The 26,478-nt window shown below is 36.0% G+C and overlaps 3 protein-coding genes across 4 annotated transcripts in view; 1 reads left to right on the top strand and 2 right to left on the bottom strand.

Moving 5' to 3' along the window:
- LOC113109280 (disrupted in renal carcinoma protein 2-like) overlaps positions 1-3,177 on the bottom strand; it is a 30,383-nt gene extending 27,206 nt beyond the window's left edge. Inside the window, exon 1 of the mRNA XM_026272906.1 lies at positions 2,742-3,177. Within this exon, the coding sequence (XP_026128691.1) occupies positions 2,742-3,036 (295 nt within the window). The 5' untranslated portion in view covers positions 3,037-3,177. The remainder of the gene's footprint in view (positions 1-2,741) is intronic.
- A 72-nt stretch (positions 3,178-3,249) lies between these two features.
- On the top strand, positions 3,250-13,466 carry LOC113108180 (HSPB1-associated protein 1 homolog). 2 transcript variants are annotated; one of them, XM_026271039.1, is made up of 8 exons: positions 3,250-3,369; positions 3,726-3,907; positions 4,755-4,939; positions 7,927-8,063; positions 9,474-9,645; positions 11,789-11,872; positions 11,981-12,091; positions 12,909-13,466. In XM_026271039.1, the coding sequence occupies exons 2-8, from the start codon at positions 3,727-3,729 to the stop codon at positions 13,401-13,403; spliced, it is 1,365 nt and encodes a 454-aa protein (XP_026126824.1). In that variant the 5' UTR covers positions 3,250-3,369; position 3,726; the 3' UTR covers positions 13,404-13,466. The 2 variants fall into 2 exon arrangements, with proteins under 2 accessions (XP_026126824.1, XP_026126825.1); XM_026271040.1 differs by lacking the exon at positions 3,250-3,369 and adding an exon at positions 3,375-3,405.
- Positions 13,467-14,919: 1,453 nt separating this feature from the next.
- On the bottom strand, positions 14,920-24,551 carry LOC113108179 (solute carrier family 15 member 2-like). Its single transcript, XM_026271038.1, has 23 exons — positions 24,098-24,551; positions 23,354-23,400; positions 22,878-22,965; positions 22,624-22,765; positions 22,323-22,415; positions 22,092-22,191; positions 21,646-21,736; positions 21,448-21,525; positions 20,768-20,850; positions 20,583-20,666; positions 20,402-20,491; positions 20,048-20,092; positions 19,392-19,427; positions 19,093-19,181; positions 18,574-18,655; positions 18,337-18,462; positions 17,638-17,805; positions 17,468-17,514; positions 17,189-17,296; positions 17,006-17,102; positions 16,107-16,250; positions 15,932-16,036; positions 14,920-15,850 (listed from the first exon to the last, which is right to left on the bottom strand). The coding sequence occupies exons 1-23, from the start codon at positions 24,111-24,113 to the stop codon at positions 15,644-15,646; spliced, it is 2,166 nt and encodes a 721-aa protein (XP_026126823.1). The 5' UTR covers positions 24,114-24,551; the 3' UTR covers positions 14,920-15,643.
- Between the last annotated feature and the right edge of the window lie 1,927 nt (positions 24,552-26,478).

The raw sequence follows: 26,478 nt of genomic DNA, 5'->3' as shown, positions 1-26,478 counted from the left end.
AAATGAGAAAAAATTGAAAGCCAATGTGCATCCCAATTCCCAATTCGTCATTCGCCAATGTGACGTTGAGAGTGAGCAACTGAAAGGGAAATTGAGTTTAATATAGGAACTCTGGCCTGTGGTTTTTGGCAGACGTAGTTTTCACAACCTGTGGCAATCGGTTTCGTGTTGAGAACAAAAGGGAAGGTGAAATGCTCCCATTAAAGATAAAGAGCAACAATTATGGTTGGAGATTTCTTACCTAAACATTTACATAAGAGCATATCCTTTCTTAGCAAATATGTAAAAATAAAGTGCTCTAATGTGTTAATGAACAGAACTGAAGTGTCAACTAGCTGTATGAGCTAATATAAAAATGTGGAAACCGAAAACATTTGTTTGACATTATCAAGTCTTAGAGCTGAAAATGCCTTATTTTCAGGCAAGATCACTTAAATAGTGGGGAAATGTTAAAAACAACAACATTCTGTCCTGTTTGACCTTATTCTCTTTTCTTAATATAAACCATGTGAGTGAAAATGTCATTTTCAAGGCTCAAAACAGATTCCTCACAAGATAATCTTCTCACCCTCATCTCCTCCAAAACAGAAATGCTTATGTTATTTTGCCATAGAATTGTATTTTACCATATAAGGACAATTCATATTGACCATTTAATAGGCTAAGCACTAAAAAGTTGTCCATACATAATCTGAAGACATACGATAGCTTTTTGTTAGGAAAAGACTGAAATCAAAGTAATTAACCCATTTAATCCCAAATTTTTCTCAGACATAAAAATATTCAAATAACGTGTGATTAGTAACCCTTTGAAATAATAATAATAATAATTTTCTTTTTTTCTAAGTGTGTAAAAAAATTTGTTTTACAATTGTGACCGATGGGATAATGTATGTACTTAATTTACATATTTCTGCAGCCATAATTTTTTTAATATATCTTAGCCCAGTTATTTTAAACAGTTTGATCACATTCCAGGGTTACTATTATGCATTAAAAAAATATTTTAAAAAAACTTATGCATCATTATGCACCCATCAACGCATTTCACTTACTTTTTGGTAAAATATAACATAACATTTTAATTTTAGTGCTACCAGTATTACAACATCTTGGGACGTCATGGCCTAGTGGTTAGAGTTTGACTCCTAACCCTAGGGTTGTGGGTTTGAATCTCGGGCCAGCCATACCACGACTTGGGTGCCATTGAGCAAGGCATTGAACTGCTCCCCAGGCGCCGCAGCATAAGGCTGCCCACTGCTCCGGGAGTGTGTTCACAGTGTGTGTGTGCACTTTGGATGGGTTAAATGCAGAGCACGAATTCTGAGTATGGGTCACCTCACTTTCACTTTCACATCAATATTGTATATTGATAGAAATTAAATATTTTTAATTTGGTGTAATATTTTGTCATTGCAACATTTTAGGGTAATTTTCTCTAACAACTGCAATTGGATTTATATTTTTCTTTATTTATATAATTTAGATACCTAAGTTCACTGTTATCCCAACGGTCACTATTTTGACCATCAACATGTTTACTCATTCTATGACCACACTCAACAAAATGGAATATATGTGCATCCATACATTAATAGACACCTTAAAGATAATGAGTACTACAAATATTTGCCATATCTTTGTTCACATACTAGCCTTTCGTTTTAGAGCTTTGATATCATCTGCACAAGGTGCAAACAGGAAATAAACTGCCCTAGTCATGTGACAATTTGAACTAATCATGTGAAACTGCACATATTTAATTGAGACCCTTCATGTTTTCCATATTTGCAGAGAGTGCACTAAAACATCAGTCAGTAAGGTTTTCAGAGCTTTATAAATTAAAACCTTTTTCAAGGTCACCATTGTGGGGTTAAATAGGTTAATAGCCAAAAACATAGAGTGAAACACTGGTTAGTGCTTCTCCAGTGAAGCGTTTCAGCTGTGTGAGTGCCGATTCTGTGCACACGGCGTGGTAAGTTAAAACAACATGTCATCAGCATGGACTTATCCCACTGCAAGAGAGGTAAAGTAGCAATGTGTAAAATTTGTTTTACCGAATATCTAGAGATGGCTTCACTTTACTAGAGTGTGAACATGCAGTGAACAGCATACCAAGTTCAATTACCCAACTTTGTCATATGATGCTAGGGAAATGGTTTTGTGGCTTGACATGTGATTTTTTTATTTCAACTGACATAAGGAGTCTTTCTGTGCAGTTTAGGGTTCATCAAATCGAAATAAAGCAGTGTATAAAATATAATTATTCCCAAATTTTCTAGGTTTTTTTCCCCAAAAAATAGTATTTCAAGAATTTCACATCTGGCCACACATATTTAAGTCTGTAGTTGATATTCAGATATTCAAAAGGTAATTGGTACATGAACACTTTGGAAAAATATCTGTTGATATAAAAAATAGGATTGTTGTATAGAATTATGAATACGGGTCAATGGTAAATACCAATGATAGTTTGGAATTGGATGTGTGGTTTGAAAGCCCCTTGTTGTAGTGAACATATGTCTAAAATAGATAGGATATGAACATCTGACTAATGACACGGAGATAAATTTTGTTAATAAAATGAATTTGTGCATACATGACACACTGAAATGATCAAACTGGCTTTGATATTACACAATCAACAAATTTGTCCAAATATTGCCAGATGTATCTATTATCATTGGTTTGTACTTATAGGTATGGTTGCCATGTCAAAAATTAAAACCAAAGTAGCTCACCTTTCTTATCCATCAACCACATAAACAACAGCCAGGGCAGGTAACCCACTGGACCCCACATCACCAGCACCGCGATATCTGTCGGGGAGAACTCGAACACATGTTTGGCTGAGACCTGGATCGGGCCCCAGGTGTTCCACACAAGTCCTTGCATAAAACCCAACAATGAAAACATGGTGAGAACAAACCATCTTCTCCCGTACACCCTGCTCAACACAGGCTGTGTGTTTGTCGCCGGCTGGGATGGAACCAGCAAAGGCTCCCTTTCTCCTTCGGTGCTTTCCACGGCACCCATTGAAAAGACTTGGGATCACTTTTTAAAATGCCTTTATGCTATCCGGCAACGTCTATAACATAGCACGTTAAAAACTAGGGCAGTCGCTCAATTGTCAGCTGCCCATCGAAACAAAAACAACCGATGACACTCACAGCTACGATCCAAACTTTAATGCGCATGCGCTGCGTCGAGACGGAATTGACGTAACGTATGAAACTGAAAGTCTTTGTTCTCCATGTTGGATCAACTTAGCCCTTAACTTAAACGAGACTTCAGCACTTCTGTTGAACCAACATGGCCGTTGTTTCATTTCCCGTGTGTTGAGAGAGAAAAATCAGCGGCAAGTCTCACGTGAGTTTTGTTTACTAGCTGGAAAATAGATTTTGGGTGTGTTTACATGTGTGTAGATTAAAAAATGTAAATATTTGCAGTAAATAAGAATATTATGTTTATGCAGGGGCTGTACATGCACAGACTATATGTTTTTACATTTTAATATATCAGTTCTATTGATGGTGACACTTACTAGCTGATTTGACCTAGATATGGTTTTGACCTTGTGATTCACTTGAGTGATTGTGATGTGTTTATATGAGTGCTTTAAACTGAATCTCCAACAGTTTATCAGAAAGATAAGATTTGTGTTTTACAAGACAAAATCCACTCATCTTAACCATCCTTATCTCATAATTTTTATGTAACGCTAGAATGGCTTCAAAACCCTTTACCCCAGGAGAGACGAGGAGGATTGTCCAGTTTCTACAGAAACCTGCTGTGTTCCTGAACATGACCACAGACTGGCCAGCATTGCACTGGACTGTGAAGCACCTGTCAACTTGCCTTACAGAGAGGCTTCGATTCCGTATTGGGAAAAGGACTGAGGATGTGGGTAAGCCACAAACATCACACAGCCTCTCATAGGTATTAACAAGATCATCAGAGTATAGAAACTCCATTTGCCCAGAACATAATAATAAAAAAAATAAACAAATTATCAGGCCTTTTATTTTTAAATTGAACTGAAAATGTGTTAAGGTGTTACTGACAGGAATAAAGTAAGCATGGTAAAAATTGTGTTACAGTGTAACAGAAACAAAATGTGAAACAAGTTTCTGTGGGGGTGTGCATACTTTCTGAAGGTGGTGTACTGAATGGAAGCATATATATATTTTTTAGAATGCTTTGAGTAACCGTTCCCCAAGAGTGTCAACAGAAAAATAGTAATTTCTGATAATATATGCCCTCCATCACAATATGTAAGTTTCCTTTGAAGCCAATTTTATTTTGAAGTTAATTGGTGACACATTTACAGCAAATGAAACAGTGTGACGGGAATAATTGCTAGATGTGTGAAGTGGTAATAGTAAGCCTTACAGAAACCTTTGCTACCAGTGGAGGCTTTGCCGATTCAGGTTCCTTGGCACTTCTGGCAAATAGTTATGGTGAACCAGTCCATCATAGCTGTTAGACTTTTTACTGAAGTGAAATGCAAATATGGGAAGTGAGAATGTAAATGTCAAGCAGTGAAAACTGCACTTCTAAATTTTCAACAACATAATTCAGTAATAGTTAAAAGCTTAAATATGGTGATTTAGTAAATATGAAAAATAAACCATTTCTATACTCAAGTAACCTCTACAAAATGTGCCTTTTCAAGTGTCCATTTAGAATAAACCCTCTTGGAATAATCTATTCATTAATTACTTTTTGCTTTTGTTTCACTTTGTTTGCACCAGCTCCTCTTTTCGAAACAGAGTGTTTCTACATTGAAGCAACCATTAAAGAGTTTCTGTCCTGGACTGCCAATGAAGATCAATCTCTTGTTGGGCCATTTTCTGACTATCACTGCAAAGAATTCTGGGCTTATGCTGATTACAAGTACATTGCCCAGCTTTTTCAGGATAAACCTGCCATGTTTCAGGTAAACTGTGCCAATTCCCTTCCATTACTTTAAATAAATATTTCATATTTGTATTTTTCTAATAGGTTTTATTATCATTAAGCAATATGTTTTTTTTTTATATGTGCAATATTTGTCATAAATAATCTAGGATGTGCAGTGGCAAAATATAGAGTTGAATAAATTAAAGGCTGGAATATATATTTAAATTAGTGCTGTCAAACAATTAATCGTGATGAATCGCATCCAAAAAATAAATAAAAAATGTTTACATATTATATGTACTGTATGTGTAATGTGTTTGTTTATAATGTATATATACATAAACACACTTTCAGTATATACAGTATTGTTCAAAATAATAGCAGTACAATGTGACTAACCAGAATAATCAAGGTTTTTAGTATATTTTTTATTGCTACGTGGCAAACAAGTTACCAGTAGGTTCAGTAGATTGTCAGAAAACAAACAAGACCCAGCATTCATGATATGCACGCTCTTAAGGCTGTGCAATTGGGCAATTAGTTGAAAGGGGTGTGTTCAAAAAAATAGCAGTGTCTACCTTTGACTGTACAAACTCAAAACTATTTTGTACAAACATTTTTTTTTTCTGGGATTTAGCAATCCTGTGAATCACTAAACTAATATTTAGTTGTATGACCACAGTTTTTTAAAACTGCTTGACATCTGTGTGGCATGGAGTCAACCAACTTGTGGCACCTCTCAGCTGTTATTCCACTCCATGATTCTTTAACAACATTCCACAATTCATTCACATTTCTTGGTTTTGCTTCAGAAACAGCATTTTTGATATCACCCCACAAGTTCTCAATTGGATTAAGGTCTGGAGATTGGGCTGGCCACTCCATAACATTAATTTTGTTGGTTTGGAACCAAGACTTTGCCCGTTTACTAGTGTGTTTTGGGTCATTGTCTTGTTGAAACAACCATTTCAAGGGCATGTCCTCTTCAGCATAGGGCAACATGACCTCTTCAAGTATTTTAACATATGCAAACTGATCCATGATCCCTGGTATGCGATAAATAGGCCCAACACCATAGTAGGAGAAACATGCCCATATCATGATGCTTGCACCTCCATGCTTCACTGTCTTCACTGTGTACTGTGGCTTGAATTCAGAGTTTGGGGGTCATCTCACAAACTGCCTGTGGCCCTTGGACCCAAAAAGAACAATTTTACTCTCATCAGTCCACAAAATGTTCCTCCATTTCTCTTTAGGCCAGTTGATGTGTTCTTTGGCAAATTGTAACCTCTTCTGCACATGCCTTTTTTTTAACAGAGGGACTTTGCGGGGGATTCTTGAAAATAGATTAGCTTCACACAGACGTCTTCTAACGGTCACAGTACTTACAGGTAACTCCAGACTGTCTTTGATCATCCTGGAGGTGATCATTGGCTAAGCCTTTGCCATTCTGGTTATTCTTCTATCCATTTTGATGGTTGTCTTCCGTTTTCTTCCACGTCTCTCTGGTTTTGCTCTCCATTTTAAGGCATTGGAGATCATTTTAGCTGAACAGCCTATCATTTTTTGCACCTCTTTATAGGTTTTCCCCTCTCTAATCAACTTTTATATCAAAGTACGCTGTTCTTCTGAACAATGTCTTGAATGACCCATTTTCCTCAGCTTTCAAATGCATGTTCAACAAGTGTTGGCTTCATCCTTAAATAGGGGCCACCTGATTCACACCTGTTTCTTCACAAAATTGATGACCTCAGTGATTGAATGCCACACTGCTATTTTTTTGAACACACCCCTTTCAACTAATTCAACTAATTGCCCAATTGCACAGCCTTAAGAGCGTGCATATCATGAATGCTGGGTCTCATTTGTTTTCTGAGAATCTACTGAACCTACTGGTAACTTGTTTGCCACGTAGCAATAAAAAAATATATGAAAAACCTTGATTATTCTGGTTAGTCACATTGTACTGCTATTATTTTGAACAATACTGTATTTTGAAAATATTTACGTGTATAATATACATTTACATTTATATACCATATAAATATATGTAATATATAAACATAACATATTTTTCTTAAATATATACATGAATGTGTTCGTTTTTATAAATACATAATAAATATATACAGTACACACTCATATATCATGTAAACAAAAGCTTTTATTTTGGATGTTTGGATATTTTGCCACTGCACATTCTAGAGTTTTTATGACTGTTAAAATAAAACTAAATGGCCAAGACACTACTCTTTTCATTTTCTCCCACCATCAATCATGCTCTCAGACCTCATCAAGCACCACATTAACCCAGTTGCCTTTTTCCGCATGCCAGTTATGCTTGACAGCGACCAATTTTTCATGAAGTGGCGCTCTAAAGCACACGGGGCACGTCAATGACATGAGCTTTGATCAATAAACACAGTCGAGTATTCATCAGTATGTATTGCCTTGTCTTCCGAGGATGCTTACCTTTATTTTATGAGTGCTCTGGAACTGTTTATTAGCCTGCAATTGTTACAACATCTCATGAAAATTTATCACAGTACTAGGAATAACAGATATGAAGAGCAGTTAATCAATTCTTGCTCTCATTATTTCACTAAAACATATCCTGTGGCACATCATTGTCATTCTGTGGACATTTAATGATATTTTGTGCCAATTTATTTTGTTTTGTTTCGTCCCAGCCAAGGGAACAATAAGCTAATGTTCATTTCTAGCTTTCAGTTTTTGTAAATCATAATAAATGCTTATGAGGTGCCAATATTCTCCCTGCCAGCCAGGGCATCGAGAGCAGACAAGGGCCTCTCTTAAATGATGAATAGGGCAGGTTGAACATTGCTGAGGGCTTGATTACATACCATCTCATTTACAGTCCCTGGACATGGTAATGGTTTCATTATCTACCTTCAAGGGCAGCATTTCTGAGTGGTTCTTGCTTGTAATATTGAAAAGAATTGACATCAGTAGGCAATCAAACAGTTTTCTGTTCTTTGGAACCACAAATATTTCTAACTGCAGGATGTGGTGTGGTCCGACTTTGGCTTTTCTGGTCGAGATGGACGAGACAGCACACTTTGGATTGGGACGCAGGGTGCTAACACTCCTTGTCACCTTGACTCTTATGGATGCAATCTTGTCTTCCAGATCCAAGGCAGGTAAGAACCAGGTTAAGACAAGGTTTACACAAGTTTTGAGGCATAAACTCCACTAAAAGGGACAAACAGCCCAGAGGTATTCGCAATTATTACGTTTGCCAACATTATTCCATTTCAGTGTAATTTTAGTACCATTTATGTATTTTTATCGTATTTATTAATATTTTGAATTCGCTTTTATTTTCATAAAGTTTTCAGTTTAATTTTAGCTTAGGTTTTAGTAGTTTATGTGCTTTTATCAAGTTTTTTGATATTTCTATTTAGTTTTAGTAATTTTATTACTTAGTAATTTACTTAAATGACTTCAACTTTAACAGGCAAGATAGAGTTGAAAGGTTTTTATGTAAAATTAGTATTTTGTTAACGCATTTATCCATACTTTCAGTTGGTTTTTATTTGATGTTTTCAGCTTTCATTTTATTTTTAGTTAAAGCTTTAATCTTTTTATGTGCTTTTGTCATTTCTGTTTAGCTTTAATTATTTTTTGTATTACTTTAACTTAAACTTTTTCTTGTAAAACTTTTTAATTTATTTACATAACTTTTTTATTATTATTACAGGTTTTTTTAATTTTAGTTTATTTTAGTTAAGACATCTCACCCACCCATGTTGTGTAAAAGACACAAAGAAAATGTTAGATTTAGGCTTTTTTTGTTAGATGATGTTAGAAACAAAATGCCCTCATAAATGCGTGAATGTCACTATTTAATAAATGAGGACCCACAACTCTGCTATTTTATTGTATTTATGTGTGCCAGTAGGAACTCTTGACTAGATGAAACTAGTTTTTGATGACCGGCTGTCAATAAACCCCTAAACAAGATAAGCCCAGGGCAAAACTGCCAATTTGGCTTATTCTATGAACATGGTTTAGATCGGCACCATGTGATTCCTTCAAATATTTGACAAGAGCTCTATCTCGTCTTATGTTAGGGCTCCTGATCCAATCCTGAGCTGTTGAAAGAAAGCTATTTTTCCTCTGCATTCAAAAGAGTGAATGAGAAAGGGAGAGTGCAGTGATGTGAACAGCTATTGAGATTTTGTTATTTGCTCCAATGAGAGAAGCAGAACCTGACAATGAAGCACCTTCTCCTCCATCTTATCTCTCTCTGGAGCTTGACTTGTCTCTGTAATTGCTTATTTGGACTCCTCGTGTTAAGATAGCCTGCCACTGAAATCATGTTATGGTATAATATCTCCTGCGAGAAGCTCCATGATTCCCATTAATCTCAATGGCAGTTGCTTGGTTGGCACTTTAAGCAAATACAAAAACTGCATGCCTAAAGTGCTTTTTACAAGCTACCAAAAAAACTTTACCACTGAAAAAATATATATATTTGTGACTGATATATTTATTTGGGCACAAAATCTGAATGGCACTGTATTTCAATAAAGTCATTCATTTTCCAGAAAACGCTGGCATCTCTTTCCTCCCGATGACTCACACTGTCTCTACCCAACACGTATACCATACGAGGAGTCCAGCGTGTTCAGCCAGGTCAGTGTCGTCCAGCCAGACCTGAAGAAGTTCCCAGCGTTCAGAAGAGCTCGAATCCACACCGTCACTCTGCAGCCTGGTCAGGTAGGCCAGTCTGACATTTTTTAAAACACTTCCTGTCAATAGTTTTGGACACACCTACTAATTTGGTGTATCTGGTGCATCCCGGGATGACATCTTAAAAATGACAAAAACGCAAAACAAAATATCTAAAACTAAAATAAAAATGAAAACCTACCATTATAGTATTTTAGAAATACTAAAATAACAGTGGGATTACCTAAAATTAGTTTATTTAAATTAAAAAATTAAATTTATGCATTTAGCAGACGCTTTTATTCAAAGCGACTTACATTGCATTCAGGCTAACAATTTTTCCTTACATGTGTTGCCAGTGATTCGAACCCCCAACCTTACGCTTGCTAACACAATGCTCTACCACTTGAGCTACAGGAACACCAAGTTATTTTTAATTATATGCATTATTTTATGACAATATAAATCCAACATAAGGAAAACAGTGCACCAAGCACTTCTAGAATATTTACCATTATTGCACTACACTGTATATACAGCTCTCGGTTATATTATTTTTGTACAGTCATATGAAACTAATATTATTTATGTATCTTTGGTCATTTAATCATTCATGCCTCTGATTTAGAAAATCTATCTGTAATTTTCTCTTTTGAATAAAGTACTACATTCACTGAGCGCTCACTTTAACTTTTTGCCTCCATGTCAGTCTGTTCACTGGCTAATTTTGCCCTGTTCTAGAATAGTATAAAATAACACAAATGGGAAGTATTTTTATCCTAAATATAATAGGCATAAAAATAAGTATTAAAGAAGTTTCCTTTACAATTCCCTTCAAATCACCCTTAGCAAAATTATTATTTTTTTATTAATAAAATATTATAATAATTATCATTTTTTAATATAACATTAGATGTGTTATTATTAAATTATTTAATTAAAATGATCTAATTTAATTGATCACAATTGCCCACAAAGCTCATCTCAGATGTGTAGTCACAAGTTGTTTGAATCATTACAAATGATTTGTCCATAATTAACTGTAGAGTGAGGTCATTGATGGTACGCTTCCAAAACATTTCATATAACATTCCCTGAGTGTCTGTTTGGATCCTGTATCACAACAATCGGTCTCCTGTGTGTGAGTTTTAGCGGCTCGTAGATGAATCGTGTAGCTGTGTGTGTTTTGTAGCACATCCCCCTCCTTCAGATTCCAGCAGCGTGTGTGAAACCTCTCTGATCAAGCTCTTTGAGAGGCGAGACGGTGGAAAGGCAATTAGCGGCGGTCCAACACAGCGAGCGTACTCTCCGGGAGCACTCACACTTTTCCCAGCATACTAATGAAGACGAGAGACACAGACTTCCATTCTCTGAGAGAGCTAACACTGCTCCACTGCTCTCACTGCAAATACAGGGGGAAAATATCACCAGAAGAACTTTTGTATTTGCTATGTACCTTGAGTTCTGGATTGTTAGCGGTAAAGAATGGTTTTAACCCTCTGGTGTATGTGTGGAAAAACCATACTAGTAAATACTTTCTAACTAATTAACCCTCTCTGATTTCCTTCTTTAAATATAACAACAATACATTCACTGAGTGCTCACTTTAAAGGATGTTTCCATGTCAGTCCATGAGCACTTAACTCTGTCTGCATCATCTTGACCATGGATTGGTTCCTGACTTTTGGCTACATTTGTTTACTGCTTTGTTATTATTATTATTGTAGAGACTTTGCTTAGATTAAAAACCTCTGTATGTGGAAATCGATTGACACCATCTAGTTTCATAAATATTGCTAGGATATAGATTTTGATTATGATCCAAATGATGTGATGTTATAGAGCACAGCTGCCACCTGGTGGTACATGGAATTACAGTATGCACATCTTCGGATCATTCTGAAATCATTATGGAGGACATAATCATCAGGTTTTACAGTTTTTGTAGTTCATGCAGCTTGAGTGCTGCTGTCGCAACAAAAGAGGAACAAAGTACTAGCATCTGACATTTAAGTCGATAATTGAACTTTTTACTGATAAACCGAAAATTCATTTTCTAAGCGGTCACTATAGTGCACCCCTACTGTACATTCACTCTATATAAGAGTGCACAGTAGGTCATTTTTTGAAGAGCTGTTAATATCTTATATAATATCTGGAGTTTTGACTGACTGCTGTTATCTTTCATCAGGTTCTGTTTGTCCCCAGACATTGGTGGCACTATGTGGAGTCAGTGGATCCAGTGACTGTCAGTGTGAACTCCTGGATTGAGATGGTAAAACACTTTATGGCTCTGCTGGATTATTTCATAGGAAATATCACTGCTTTTTTCATCAAAATGAGATTCTGAAATCATCAGGCTGCATTTCTCGTTGTGCCGTAGGACATGGATGATGAAGCCAGAGTAGGAGAAGCTCTCACTAAGACGATTGTGTGTGCCCTAAAGGGTGCCCCCAGTTTAGACAACAATGACCGCTGGCTCAATCCTACTGAGGTATTCACTCCAGCACATACAGACACAGATACAAAAGATTTCTATTTTAAATGAATCCTGTTCACTTTATATTCCTGAAAAACAATTATCAGTTTCCACAAACATTTTAAGCACTAAGAAATGTTCCTAGAGCTGCATATACTACTGCTGAAATTCAGCTTTGCAATTACAGAATAAGTTGAATTTTAAACTAATAATAAAATATACACAATATTTCACAATATTATTAAATTTTTTATAAAAATAAATAAAAAAGAATTGTGAATGGCAGTGTACATTTTTGGTTTTACTCACCAGGTTTTTGTAGCTTATGCCCATTGAAAAATCAGTTTTTTAAAAGTATACATATTCCTATAGGTCTGAACTCATAAAAAGTGAATTTATAATACTGTAAGTGATGACAGACACATGAAATTATCTTTAGTTTAGTATATACACACACACATTTTATACTGAGGAATAATAACATTTTAGGACAATGTGCAGTGTGAGTCAGATCAGTGCCATGTTTTCTAATAATTTACTTATCTATTATTAGTTTTTTACATGAATAGCATATAGGAATATTTATTTAATGAATGAAGATATCATATTTACTTAACACCATGTCATTTTAAACCCATGTGCTGTTTCATGACAGAAATCTCTGCAAACGGTGATACCATTTGTGCATTTCAGGTCTTCTGAAGCAGTACGAATGAGAGATTTTTTTTGTATGAGAAACACGTTGAAATGCCAAAAATGACAGAATTTTAATGTCTGTGTGAAACTGTTTAACTGTACAGTACAGCGTGTCATCTTGATTGTTGTTTCTTAGGATGGGGTTTCTTCACATGATGAAAACATGCAGTATTTGAACCTAGCAGTAAAGGCTTGTATGGAAAAGAGGAGAGATGATGATACTGAAGGCACGGCCTCACTTGCAGAGCTGGGAAAACGCGACTCCAGCGGACTGTTAAAGACTCCAACGTCTCTTTCTTTCGTGGTTCCCTTTGGACCTCATCTCATTCCTGTTAATTTGGCTCACAAACCCACATACACCTGCCCAAAGGACACATCTTGTTACAGGTACAATGAGCTGTCACGGTGCCAAAGTACATCCCAAGATGAAGATGAACCAAGAAGTGACAATGAACTTCATCAAAGATCCGGTCTGCATGCACATCAGGAAGCAGGAAGTCCAGAAACCTCAGGAGGAGGTGCTGGTTTGCACATATCGACCAATGACATGCTCCAGTTCCTGGTACACCCTGATGTCATCACTCTGGTTACAAGGCTAATCATGTGTCGACAAAGAGAACTCCACTCTTAATTTGTACTAGATGAACAGTTTTTGTAGAAATAAAAGATCTCATGCTATTTCTTCAATCCATCACTCCTTTTGTACATGAGTTGTTTTTCCAGACCCAAAACAATTGATGTAAAACATAAAGACTAGATACAGTCACATTTTGCATGTATTACATTTGCATGTATTTTGTATGTATCACCTGAATGGTCATTATAACAAAGGCCCTATTTAGACAGACATACAGAAGTTGATCTTTAAGGAGGTTGGGCAAAAGTATGTTTCATAAATATACGTTTACTAAGGATTGTAATCCCAATTGAATTGAAAAGTTTCAATCACAACTTCTGTAACAAGCACACGGCGAATGAAAATATTATTCCGGCCAAATGAAAATGTTATTCCAGTCAAAGCGGGTGTAGAATTCTAATCCCGTGAGGGGTGTCTGTGACTGTAGTATATAATTTATAATAATATTTTTGTTGCACAACGCATTTGCTTTGGAGGGTTACAATGCTGTTTCGTGCATTCTGAACAGGGCCTTTTTACACTGATAAAGAGTATTTTATCAAAAATCTTACTTCCGGGTTCGTACAAGTTTCAGGGAGTTCCAAAGAAGTGTGTTTTTGGTTGCAAGGGAAAGATAACTTTGTTCAGCTTCATAAAGAACCCCGCGTTATGTAGACAGTGGATTCAGTTTGTATTTCCAGATTAGCAATGGAGTTTCAGAAGTGTTGGTTGATGAACATTTTATAAATAAGTCCCAGTTTGATGCTGGATTTGCACATCATTTGATACTTAAAGATGAACCAGTCCCAGCTACAAAAGATCCCGGTCATGATTCAGAACTGCAGATGATAAATAAAAGTGCATCAAATGTCTATTTTGTTGGCAGGCGGCTCTCAAGTGCCAAGTGTTTTCCTCATTTTAGCTGGGGATTTCAACATCCGAGACTTAGAGTGTGTTCCCAAAAATACACCAACACATAGACTTTACAACACGGGGAAACAACACAGGACTTTGTTTACACCACCCAGAGAGGAGCTTACAAGGCCCCTCCCCCACCTCGGTGCCTCAGACCACATCAGTGTCATGCTAATGCCTGCATACAGAGCGCTCATTAAAGTCACCAAACTAGTTCACAAACACAAGTGTGGCCAGAAGGGTGGTCATAGGCTCTTCAAAACTGTTTTGACACCACTGACTGCAATATTTAAAAAAAAAAAAAAAGGCTGCCACATACAATAACACCACAGACCACAGAGTACTTAGAAAACGGTCACTGCCTACAGTGTATTGATGATGTAACAGTCACAAAGACCATCACTGTCCAGGCCAACCACAAGCAGACAGACTCCTGAAGACACTGCACAGAAGACTCTTTCTGGCTGGAAGACCTCAGGCAATATGGGTCGGCAGTAACACATCCAGCTCTATTGCTTTAATAACTTGTTTAGAAACTGATTTCATCTGAATACTGCAGGACTGACAAACATTATGTACAATTGCGAACTGAAATGTGCAAATGGCATTAGACGGTGATATCATTGAAGTTTATTCACTAACATTTTGGGGTCAACTTTTTCAACTTACGACTACACATTTGATTTTTAAAGAAATTCGTACATTTATTCAGCAAAGACTAATTTATTCAGCTTGCATCAAAGAATCCCCACCAAATGTGTGTTTCCACAGAAATACTGAGCAGATAATTTCAGCATTGCTAAAAATAAGAAATGTTTCTAGAGTGCCAGCATAATGGAAGGATTTTTGAAGCATCATGTGACACTGAAGACTGGCGTAATGGCAGCTAAATCTGAAGCTTGGCCGTGGCAGGCATGATAAACTATATTTTAGAGGATACTAAAATAGAAAACAGTTATTTAAATTGTACTACTTCACAATCTCACAGTTTTTCCTGTATTTCTGATCAAATAAATACAGCCTTAGTTGAACATTAGAGACTTCAAAACCCAAAAATGTTTACATCTTAATGATTACATTTTGGAACTGCTTAAAAAAAACGGATTCTTTTTGTGAGGTATCAGGTGAAGTAAAACCATAATTCCTTCAGCGTAATACATTACTCTTAATTCAGCTGAAATATGATCCGTGAGCAGTAGAGATCAGCATCATGCCACATAAAGGCTCTGGAGCAAAATAATCTAACACGGTCGACTACAACAGTCTGATGTGAAAGAAGTTCATTGGCTTATTGGCAATTAATGGATCTGAATTGTTCATAACAAAACCCAGACATTTTGCTACATATTGGTTTGCTTCGGCATGTCAATCAAGGAAACGGCCTCATTTTTCTTCCTATCAGAACTTTCCACTTTCTCATCGTCTGTGTCCTCTTCGAAAATCTTGTCCAGCTGGTCTGGATCCACATAAGTGTAGAAATAGGCCATGATGGAGAAGATGATGCTGACAGCCACCAAAAGGCCAGCAAAAAGGAGGAACTCGGTCCACTGTAGATTCAAATCAGTTTGTCACTGAAGGATTTATGCATTAAAACCAAGGAGGTGTTTATAAGAAAGTCCAGTGTCTACCTGTTCCATCCCAGCCCCCTCTGCCACAATCAGTACAATGACATTTCCAAATGCCACAGTCATAAGCCATCCAGCCTGGAGAACAGACTTCATGCTTGCCGGTGCCTTTATACAAAAGCATAAGAATATCAAATTTATAGACAAGATTAAAGTACAAGACATTTGATGGACTTACCTGTGAGTAGGAGAACTCCAAACCAGTGATGGAGAACATGACTTCTCCAGCAGTGATGAAGACGTACTGTGGAATCTGCCAAGCGATGTGAATATTGTTGGCTTGGATATCCTCCATCTTTTTGAATGTCAGACCATTACTTTCCTGTGGAAATTAGCCATATGCATGTCAAGATATTGATCCATAGAGGCAGTGCCTTGAATCTACGCCTGTGCAGCCTTTGAATTTTTTTTTTTTAATATTTGAGGTTGTCAAGATTTTTTTTTATTTTTTTTTATAAAAGAAGAAGGTTCAGCAAGGCTGCATGTATCTGATCAAACATACAGTTACAACAGTAATATTGTGAAATGCAATTACTATGACTATAATAATATATTCAGTATTGATTTGACTCAAGAAACAAAGGTACAGTGAAGAACAGTGACACCCTTTTTTCAAGATTCTTTGATGAAGTGATCAAAAGAACGACATTTATGTATTTATTTATTTTGTATTTATTTGTATTTTTTTGTATTATTTTGTATTATTTTGTGTAAGTCTTTACTATCACTTTTGATCAATTGAATGCATCCATTATGAATAAAAGCATTCGATTCGTAAAATTCTTCTTTTAAGAATTTTAAGGTGCTTAAACATTATAAACAAAATAAACATTATTTTCTATCTGGTGATGGATGTGGCACAAAAACAACGGAATAACTGGAGGCTGCAGAACTGAATTTTGCAGTAAATATTTTGTTGGTGAAACATCTCATAGATCAGCAAAAATTAACCATTAAAAACTTCAGCCAAGTTCTCATTGACTCAGCCCTTATAAAAGTACACATTAACCTATACCTTAAGTTTTGTAGTAAAGTAAAAGTTGCAGAAAAACGTTAACTGGAAACTCTATCACCCACCTTTGAGAGTATGACAGTATAGAAGGCACCAAAATCAAGAAGTCCCAGGTCGATGTGATATTGGTTAGAGTTTGTTTTGCTTACAATTCCACTGTATCTGAAAAGAGAGTAATAGAAATGTGGTCATTTGGTGGGGCGACTTGAAACTATAAGTTTAATAAAATAGATGTAGAATAGACTTACTCTCCCCTAGGGACACTGATATTTTGAGAAATCCCATAATTGGCAGCCGCCAAAAATTCATCAGTGCCAATAGTTATGTTGATATTCTCTGAGTGAGTATTGATAAACCTGCAAAAGTCAAACATGCAATGTACTGTAAATGATTTCAGAAGATGCCAGTTGTTTTGTCAGTGGTTAGCTGGAAGATATTGATAATCACAGCAAACACTAAAGTGTAACACAGCTGTTAAACAGTAATCTGAAACAATATAAAACAATGTTCTGCTAGTATTAATTTACCTTAGATACGCATCCCCGGTTTCAGATTTGATGATGTGATCTTTCACCTGTATTTAGTTTAATAATGATTAAAATCACTCAAATAATGTATTGTAACGTATAATAATGTATATGCTGGTACACTCTTTGCTGATGAAATCTGAAAGCAAATTTCACAACCAGATGCTCACCAGTTTGCATACAGTGTCGCCGGGTTGTGCAGTGTGCAGGAAGAGACTGTAGGCAGTCCATTCTGTGAACGTGAGTCCACACTGGTATTCGGTCCCATTGTGAGTGACAGTAACTGTGTAGAGCTGGGATTCACCAGTAAGCGGAAGACTTGTGTATCCCGAAGGATCCTGCATGACAAGAACGTCTTCAATCATGGCTCTGAATCAGAATTTAGAGCTGGAACTGTATGACATAAGATCATATTCACTCTTATTTCAAGTAATATTGATGTGTTAAAAAAGTTGGCATGGGGGTTGTAAGATTTTAGAATAAAGTATATACTTTATACAACAGTGATACTTATTCTTTCAGGAATCTTTGATGAATTGAAAGTCCAGAACTTTTTTTTTTTTATGTAAATATTTTGCATTCAAAATAAAAGTTTTTGTTTTTACATAATATACGTAAGTGTACTGTGTTCATTTATTATGTATATATAAATACACAAACATTCAGTATAATTATTTTGAAAATATACATATTTAATATGTGAACATATATTTTTTAAAATACATAGTATAAATACATAAGTACTAGTTTAACCAAACTTTTGAACAGTAGTGTATTATGGTAATATACACAGAAAATACATTAAAAGTATGTTAAGTATAAACACCATAAAATGCAATCAGTGTTTGTCTGTACTTTAGTGATGTTACCTCATATGATTTAAGTGGATCTGAGAGGACGGTGTGTCCTGGAAACTGCACGGTGACCTCTGAATCCATAAGATTGTAAACCTGAACCAGGCTTTCTTTGGCAAGAGGTGGCTCCACAACAGATTTCTGGCCAGAGAGATGAAATGTTACTTTCAGTTAATGTTGACAAGCTTTAAATTACTGCTTTTAGTGGTTCCACAGAAGCTCTTTAGATGCAATATTTGAAAATGTACATACAATGACGTTGATTTCTACGACAGTTGCAGCACAGAATGCAAGTGCAGCAAGGATCATGCCTGTAGCCATCTTTCTCAGTGGACTGAAAATGAACAAGAAAAACCGGATAGAACTTATCACAGACAAGGTTAGTAAGTGTAGTGTTAACACAAATAATGCTTATATCTTATGGTAGAATGTATTATAATATTTTCCCCTGGTCTAATGTTTTCCATTAAAAACAGTAAACTAAATTTTGTGTATTATTGTTTATTTCTTTTATTATTCATTATTATGTGTACAATCTCACAAATGTGGAATCAAGAAAACATTCCTTCAAGCAGTTACTTCAGTGTATGTATGTATGTATATATATATATATATATATATATATATATATATATCTAAAGAGAGAGAGAGAGAGAGAGAGAGATTGGTATTGTTTTTTTATATAAAGGTGGATAGATAGATAGTATTGGTAGACAGATAGGTATTGAAATATGTATTTTTTATGTGATTGTGCATTTATACAGCACTCACGTGAGTTTGATCCGACACAGCCCTATCAGCGGGTATATGCCCATGTCGAAGATCGGGATAAACACCAGAATCAGCAAAGCATTCAGCATCTTAACAACACAGACAATTTGGGATTTTATTTTTTAAAAGATATAGCTAGATAACATATTGTTTTCATTCAAATCAATTTACACTTTATGCCAGTCTTTAAGCAAAAATGTATATCATCAACTCTTAAAAATGATATAAAACACCTTATGACTGAGTAATGGCTGCATCATATGCATCTATATGGGGAACTTTCTGTCTGTTTGTCTCACCTGCATTTGATCAGGCTTTATTATGAAGCCTCCACCCTGTAAAACAAATGAGGAACCCATGATTCTGATTTTGAAGACCATTTTGTCATCTTTGTCTTACGGTCATCTTCAAAACGGATATGCATAGTCAAAAAGCAAAAACAAAACAACAAGAACTGCAATAAAATGTTAAATATGTATAACTTTTGGACTCAATAGTGACAATGTCAAAGCCTGTATATTGTTATCAAAATAAAAAGAGATCAATTCAAGGGCATCATGTTATCTTACTTGCCATATTGCTTAATTACTTAGAATAACATACTTGGAATAAAATAATATTATGAAATGGGGTTGTGGCGAGTGGGGCGGGGCCGAGAGGCGTGGGAACGAGGAGTGAGGCCAGGTGTAGTGATTGAAGATGAGCTGCACCTGCGCCCCACCGCCGGTATCGAGTCCCACGTAGGAGATGGAAGGATATAAAACTGGAGCGACGACCGTGGGACTCGATACCGGCGGTGGGGCGCAGGTGCAGCTCATCTTCAATCACTACACCTGGCCTCACTCCTCGTTCCCACGCCTCTCGGCCCCGCCCCACTCGCCACAGGGGTGTGCTAATCTTATTCCAATAAAGTATTCATGTCTTTCTATTGGAGGTCAAACAAAAAAGGACTTACAAAATCCATGTTCATTCGAGTGGCTTGCAGGGTCCAGCGGGAACCCTGGCATAGAACAAAGAGAACAATGCTAAATTAACTTCTTATCATATTTATAATTTGATTATTTTCTGATCACTGTAAAGGGCTGTGATCAGAAAAGCATTTTCCACTGGTTCCTTACATCATGTCTGACAGACATTTTCCAATATTAGAGGAATTTCAAACAGAACACAAAAGCAATCAAGAAGCGTTCCTTATTTCTTAAATTACAATGTTCATTTGAGGATGTACTGACCCTTTAAGTGAAATACTGTAACAATTATTTGATTAATTAGAAAATACAAAGGATATCAACTGAATATAACCTTTTACCTGCTGGTCAAAGAGAGCCCAAAACATGGGCAACGGAATGTAAAGAACCAGCACCCTGAACACCATTTTAATTTCCTGGATGAGCCGCTTCTGTAAAAACATCAAAACCATGACATAATTTGGTATGGAGCAACATGATTTCAACTTGCTAGATTTGGCTTGTACAGCAACTGATACATACTGAGTACTTCTCTTCTGCCCAATCCAGCCAGTGACTCCTTTTTGGGCTATTTTTGGAACTCTTCCATCGATTGCGTATAGCAAACTGGTAAAAAAAAAGAGCAAAAGATGACTGTTAGCCTTCTTTTCATGCTCCAGATCCTTCAGTAAAACAATTAAGGAAAGCCATTGACAAGATTTGCTTACCCCAATACATCTGCAAACACGCACCAGGATATTTCCTTCCGAAGGACTTTTCTTATACAGCCCACTTCCAGCGATAAATACCACTATGTGAATAGATGCAAAGTTAATTACATGCCTAATGATTTAAATGAGGGAGAGAGAAATAGCATGCTTTTCTCTAGAGTGCAGTAATAATCAAATATTAATTCATATAAGCTTTAATGCGTTGGCAAAAATTATATTTTTCTATTTTATAATATATTCTACTGCTAAATGCATTTACATTTATGCATTTAGAAGATACTTTAATCCAAAGCAACTAAACGAATAGCAAGCAGCTCAAAGCAAGAATTAACCTACAGAGTCCCCAAAATGTTTCTGGCACTTCAGCCACACTAAAATAAATGTTAAATATAAATATCCACTGTATGTGTATATGGTCCATACAGTTTCCAGACAAAAGCTGTATCCATTCTCTCTAGATACAGGATTCATGGCACAGTGAATGGGGTTCCCTAATGTGCTATCATAACATACTGGGATTTTCTAAATAAATTGCCAGGAGTTAAATATACAAGTCTAATGTGAAGAGGTGGTTTCACAAATACAATCTACTGGGATTACCAAATTCTTCCTAAAATCTTCCCAAATTCCTTCCATTCTTCCACCTCAATCTCTCTGAAAATTGAGAGGACCCTCACCTAAGGCAATGACCATTAAAGCTGCGGGAACTCCAAAGGCCAGGGCGTAGCAATCTCCTCCAAAGCACTTCACATCGCCTGTGGAGAGTAATGATGATCTCAGGTTTCTCTAATTGGCATAATAACCACACTTCATGACATATACTTCTTTAAAAGATTAATTGCATCCTTATCGGTGAAGCTTATCTTGAGACAGACCTCTTAGTATTGGTGTGATAATGGTGGACAAGACACTTCCAGCATTGATTGACATGTAAAAGATGGAGAAGAATTTTGTCCTCTCTTCTGTCTTAATACAAAAGGGATAAAAGTTAGATTTATTTAAGACACAAACAGATCAAAAGTTGTCTTTTAGCCCATGTCAATTAGATTTGTAATAACTAAAATGACTGTATTCATAAATTGTACTCTTAAAAAACAAAAATCACACTTTTACTATAATTATAATTAATATATATATATATATATATATATATAATGTCTAACCAGTGTATTGTTTGTTATTTCATATTTGGTTCTGTAATTTAACTATACAACACTTACTGTGCAATCTCAGATTGTTCTGTGCTTTTATTAAAAATAACTTAATTTAATTTATGGAATTGGATAGGTGTCATTGGACATCATTTTATATTGTGACTTACATGCTCTTCATCGAACTGGTCACCACCAAATGCTGCAACACATGGTTTGATCCCTCCTGTCCCAAAAGCTATGAGGACCAGACCAAGCATTGAGAAAACTCTACAAGGAAAGAACAAAATTTTATTTTTCCTTCCTTCCTCTTACATAAAATAAATGTTTACTTCACTTGAAGCAGATTTACAGTATGGTCTCACAGTAGCATGCTACACCCTGCATCAAAAGAAACTTACACATGAGCAGTGCTGTCCCCCACGTCAGGAATGGCACCCACAGACTTGACCACATGACCAATCACATAGACTATTGACAGATAGATCACGGTTCTGTGAACAGAAAACAAATCCTATAATTCATCTACTGAGTATTACAGTAGGTACAATACTACAGGCTGCATTTCAGAAACCTATCCTTATTCTTAAGAAATAGAACTTTTTCAAATCTTATGTAAAATTACATTACAATAAGCTTTACTGAGTAAGCAGATAGGACAAGACTCTAAGTTAGGATGTTTCTTAACCCAGCAAGACTTACTTGAACTTCCCTAACCATGAGTCGGCTATCATGGCCCCCAGAAGCGGAGTGAAGTAACACAGGCTTGAGAAAGCGTGGTACACACCTGTAGACAGATTCTTGTCCCAACGTAGGTAGTGAATGAAGTAAAGCGTGAGCACCGCTTTATAAATAAGACGTATAATAATTAATACATCATTAGAAAATACATGAATACATATAAAAGTGATATCAGATTTCTTCTTTATTTTATTTAATTTTTTTTATTTAATTACCTTTCATTCCATAATAAGAGAATCTTTCACAGAACTCATTGACCACAATGAAGGCAATGCTAACTGGGTAGTTAGTGCCACATAATTTCTGAACGCAAAACAAAGAAGAATTTGATTACAAACAGGCTTGTCCCATTTACACTGAAAGAAAATAAGACAGTTAGCAATATCCTAATCATAAATGCAATCTTTTGTTTCATTTATCAGAATAAAATGATAGTATGGTGAAAAGTTCATCAGGGATCAAGGCAAAAATGACACAGAACGTGACAAAAATGTCCCCATTGGGAATTCCATCGATTTGTTTATGTCATCTAACGTTTGGAATATTGCACAATATTGTACTCTTCCTAGTCCCATCTTGTTTAGTAGCTTTACAAACAGTAGTGACTTCAGATACCATCAGATACCTGTATTTCCTGTCTGGCAGACATTTTCCAATCTGTAACAGAAAGAAAAAGTTCAATAACTCTCACCGGTGAATGCTGTCCTATTCCATGGTCCTCTGCATCAACATCTTTGTCTAGAGCAAAAAAAAGATATGACAAACATCAGGTAGGCCTACTATAATTGTGGAATTTTAAATATGATATTACTCAATAATGATTATCATTTTTTAAACTTTGCTTCCAGGTTCACCCTAACAGGGAAAAAAATGCCAGATCCTGCAGTGCACTTTGTATTGGTTTAGATAGAATCCAGTTGATAAAGCCACATTAAGTCGCGTACATTTCCACTGCTTGCAAGTTTGGAACGCGACATTGTTTTTCCCACAGCCAGGCGCCACTGTAGCATTCAACATTCCTGTCATCGATTATTTGGCAGTGCATCATATTTTCGCATTAACATTAAGAAATACGTGATATAGGCTATGCATGTAGCAAAGTTGTTGTTTTCTTACGCTAATATTAAACTTTACAACTACTTTTACCTCTAAAAGTTGCACAAATGTTAAATCCACGACAATTTGCATTAGCATTATGAAATACGTGATATAGGCTATGCATGTAGCAAAGTTGTTGTTTTTTTACGCTAATATTAAACTTTACAACTACTTTTAAGTTGCACAAATGTTAAATCCACGAAAATTTGAAAAAAAAAAATTTAAATAAATAAATAAGGACGTCTCGCAGAATATTCCAATCTTTTTAAAACTGTCACAACGAAGACATTTGCAAAAGCATTTGAAAGGGTTCAAACTTAAAAACAGTGCTCGTTACCCTTCTTTTTTCCCATGTCTTCAATAAATCCAAGTGTGTATTAGGAAGACACTCAAAATCTAGAGGATTCCTGAGCGCGCGTCCAAGTCCGTCCCTCCACAGGCATCCGCTTCACGCTGCGGTTAAAGCTGTTTAACCTTCTTGGCTTAATGTTCTACTTCATGACAAAGAATCCTTTACTCCGTACCGGGAGGGTCGACGTGCCACATGAGACCCAAAACATGCATCAGATCATGTGGTTTACACGGAGCTACACAATCCTAAACTGATAATATGTAAACGAACGCTGCAAATTTAACGAACTTACGAAAGCAAATGTCTGAGGTAAAGTATATTTACAGTACAGTGTCATTCCTCGAGTTATGTTTCAGGCTGTTGCATTGGTTAGGCTGTGTACAAGTGCACTAATTAGTAAACTTGTGCCCCCTTCAGTTCTGCTGCCACTTCTTTCTGTAACGAGGAGGAGCCTTTTCAGCATCTAACGAACTACTGGCGGTCATCAGACACGGTGAACAGAGCTTTTTGACGGTTCTTTAGTTAAAATGTTCTCCAAATAAACAAACGTATTATAGTCAGTAAGTGAGAGTTATCTTAAAGAGATTTTGAGTAAATATAAGTGGAAAATTATATATATATATATATATATATATATATATATATATATATATATATATATATATATATATATATATATATATATGTGTGTGTGTGTGTGTGTGTGTGTGTGTGTTATGTCAGATTGGGAAAGAAAGGTGATTTAAGCAATTTTGAGCGTGGCATGGTTGTTGGTGCCAGACGGGCTGGTTTGAGTAATTCATCTGCTCAGTTACTGGGATTTTCTTGCACAACCAAGGTATGTAGCAAAGCATTTGTGAAGCCACAACACGCACAACCTTGAGGCGGATGGACTACAACAGCAGAAGACCCCACAGAGTACCACTCATCTCCACTACAAATAGGAAAAAAAGGCTACAGTTTGCATGAACTCACCAAAATTGGACAGTTGAAGACTGGAAAAATGTTGCCTGGTCTGATGAGTCTCGATTTCTGTTGAGACATTCAATTCAATTCAATTCAAGTTTATTTGTATAGCGCTTTTTACAATACAAATCGTTACAAAGCAACTTTACAGAAAAATCATGTTTCTACAATATTTAGTTGTAGCTTATGGTGGTGACTGTCAGTTTGTGCACGTTGGACAGGATTTTTAGAAAAATTAATACAAGACGTAGTCAGCCAGACGATTAACATTATTAATATTATTAATTAGTAATTATTATATGATGCAGTCACACTTGTACCAATAAACGTTCAGATGGTAGAGTCAGAATTTGGTGTAAACAGAATGAGAACATAGATCCATCATGCCTTGTCACCACTGTGCAGGCTGGGGGTGGTGGTGTAATGGTGTGGGGGATGTTTTCTTGGCACACTTTAGGCTCCTTACGGCCAATTGGGCATTGTTTAAATGCCACGGCCCATCTGAGCATTGCTTCTGACCATGTCCATCCCTTTATGACCACCATGTATCCATCCTCTGATAGCCACTTCCAGCAGGATAATGCACCATGTCACAAAGCTTGAATCATTTCAAATCGGTTTCTTGAACATGACAATGAGTTCACTGTACTAAAATGGCCTCCACAGTCACCAGATCTCAACCCAATAGAGCATCTTTGGGATGTGTTGGAACGGGTGCTTCGTGCCCTGGATGTGCATCCCACAAATCTCCATCAACTGCAAGATGCTATCCAATCTATGGGCCATTATTTCTAAAGAAGGCTTTCAGCCCCTTGTTGAATCAATGCCACATAGAATTAAGGCAGTTCTGAAGACGAAAGGGGATCAAACACAGTATTAGTATGAAGTTCCTAATAATCCTTTAGGTGTGTGTGTGTGTCTGTGTGTGTGTGTGTGTGTGTGTGTGTGTGTGTGTGTGTGTGTGTATAAAATGAGAGTAAAAAGAAAATCACCAATAATGTATTAAACTGATCAAAAGTGAAAGTAAAGTTATTTGCAAAGTAACCACTGCAATTGTTACATTATTACAAAAATACATTTTTTTAAATTCAGAAATGAATCCTAAAAAGTATATTAAAAGATTAATTAAAAAATTATATTAAAAGTATATAAAAATATTAAAAACTGTTTTCAACATTGATAAAAAGTAAGAAATGTTTTGTGAACATACAAATCAGCATATTAGAATGATTTCTAAAGGATCATGTGACACTAAGGACTGAAAGGTTTTGCCAGCACATTATTATTATTATTATTATTATTATTATTAAAAATCGTTGTTTAAAATGTTAATAATATCTCTGTTTTACTGTTTTATTGTATTCATTAAAAATAATATGTAAACTTGGTGAAACTTTAAA

The sequence above is a fragment of the Carassius auratus genome, chromosome 9 (genome assembly GCF_003368295.1).
Source record: "Carassius auratus strain Wakin chromosome 9, ASM336829v1, whole genome shotgun sequence".
Taxonomy (NCBI): Eukaryota; Metazoa; Chordata; class Actinopteri; order Cypriniformes; family Cyprinidae; genus Carassius; species Carassius auratus.
The sequence above is the reverse complement of the archived record's forward strand: the minus strand, read 5'-3'. Positions and strand labels throughout refer to the sequence as shown.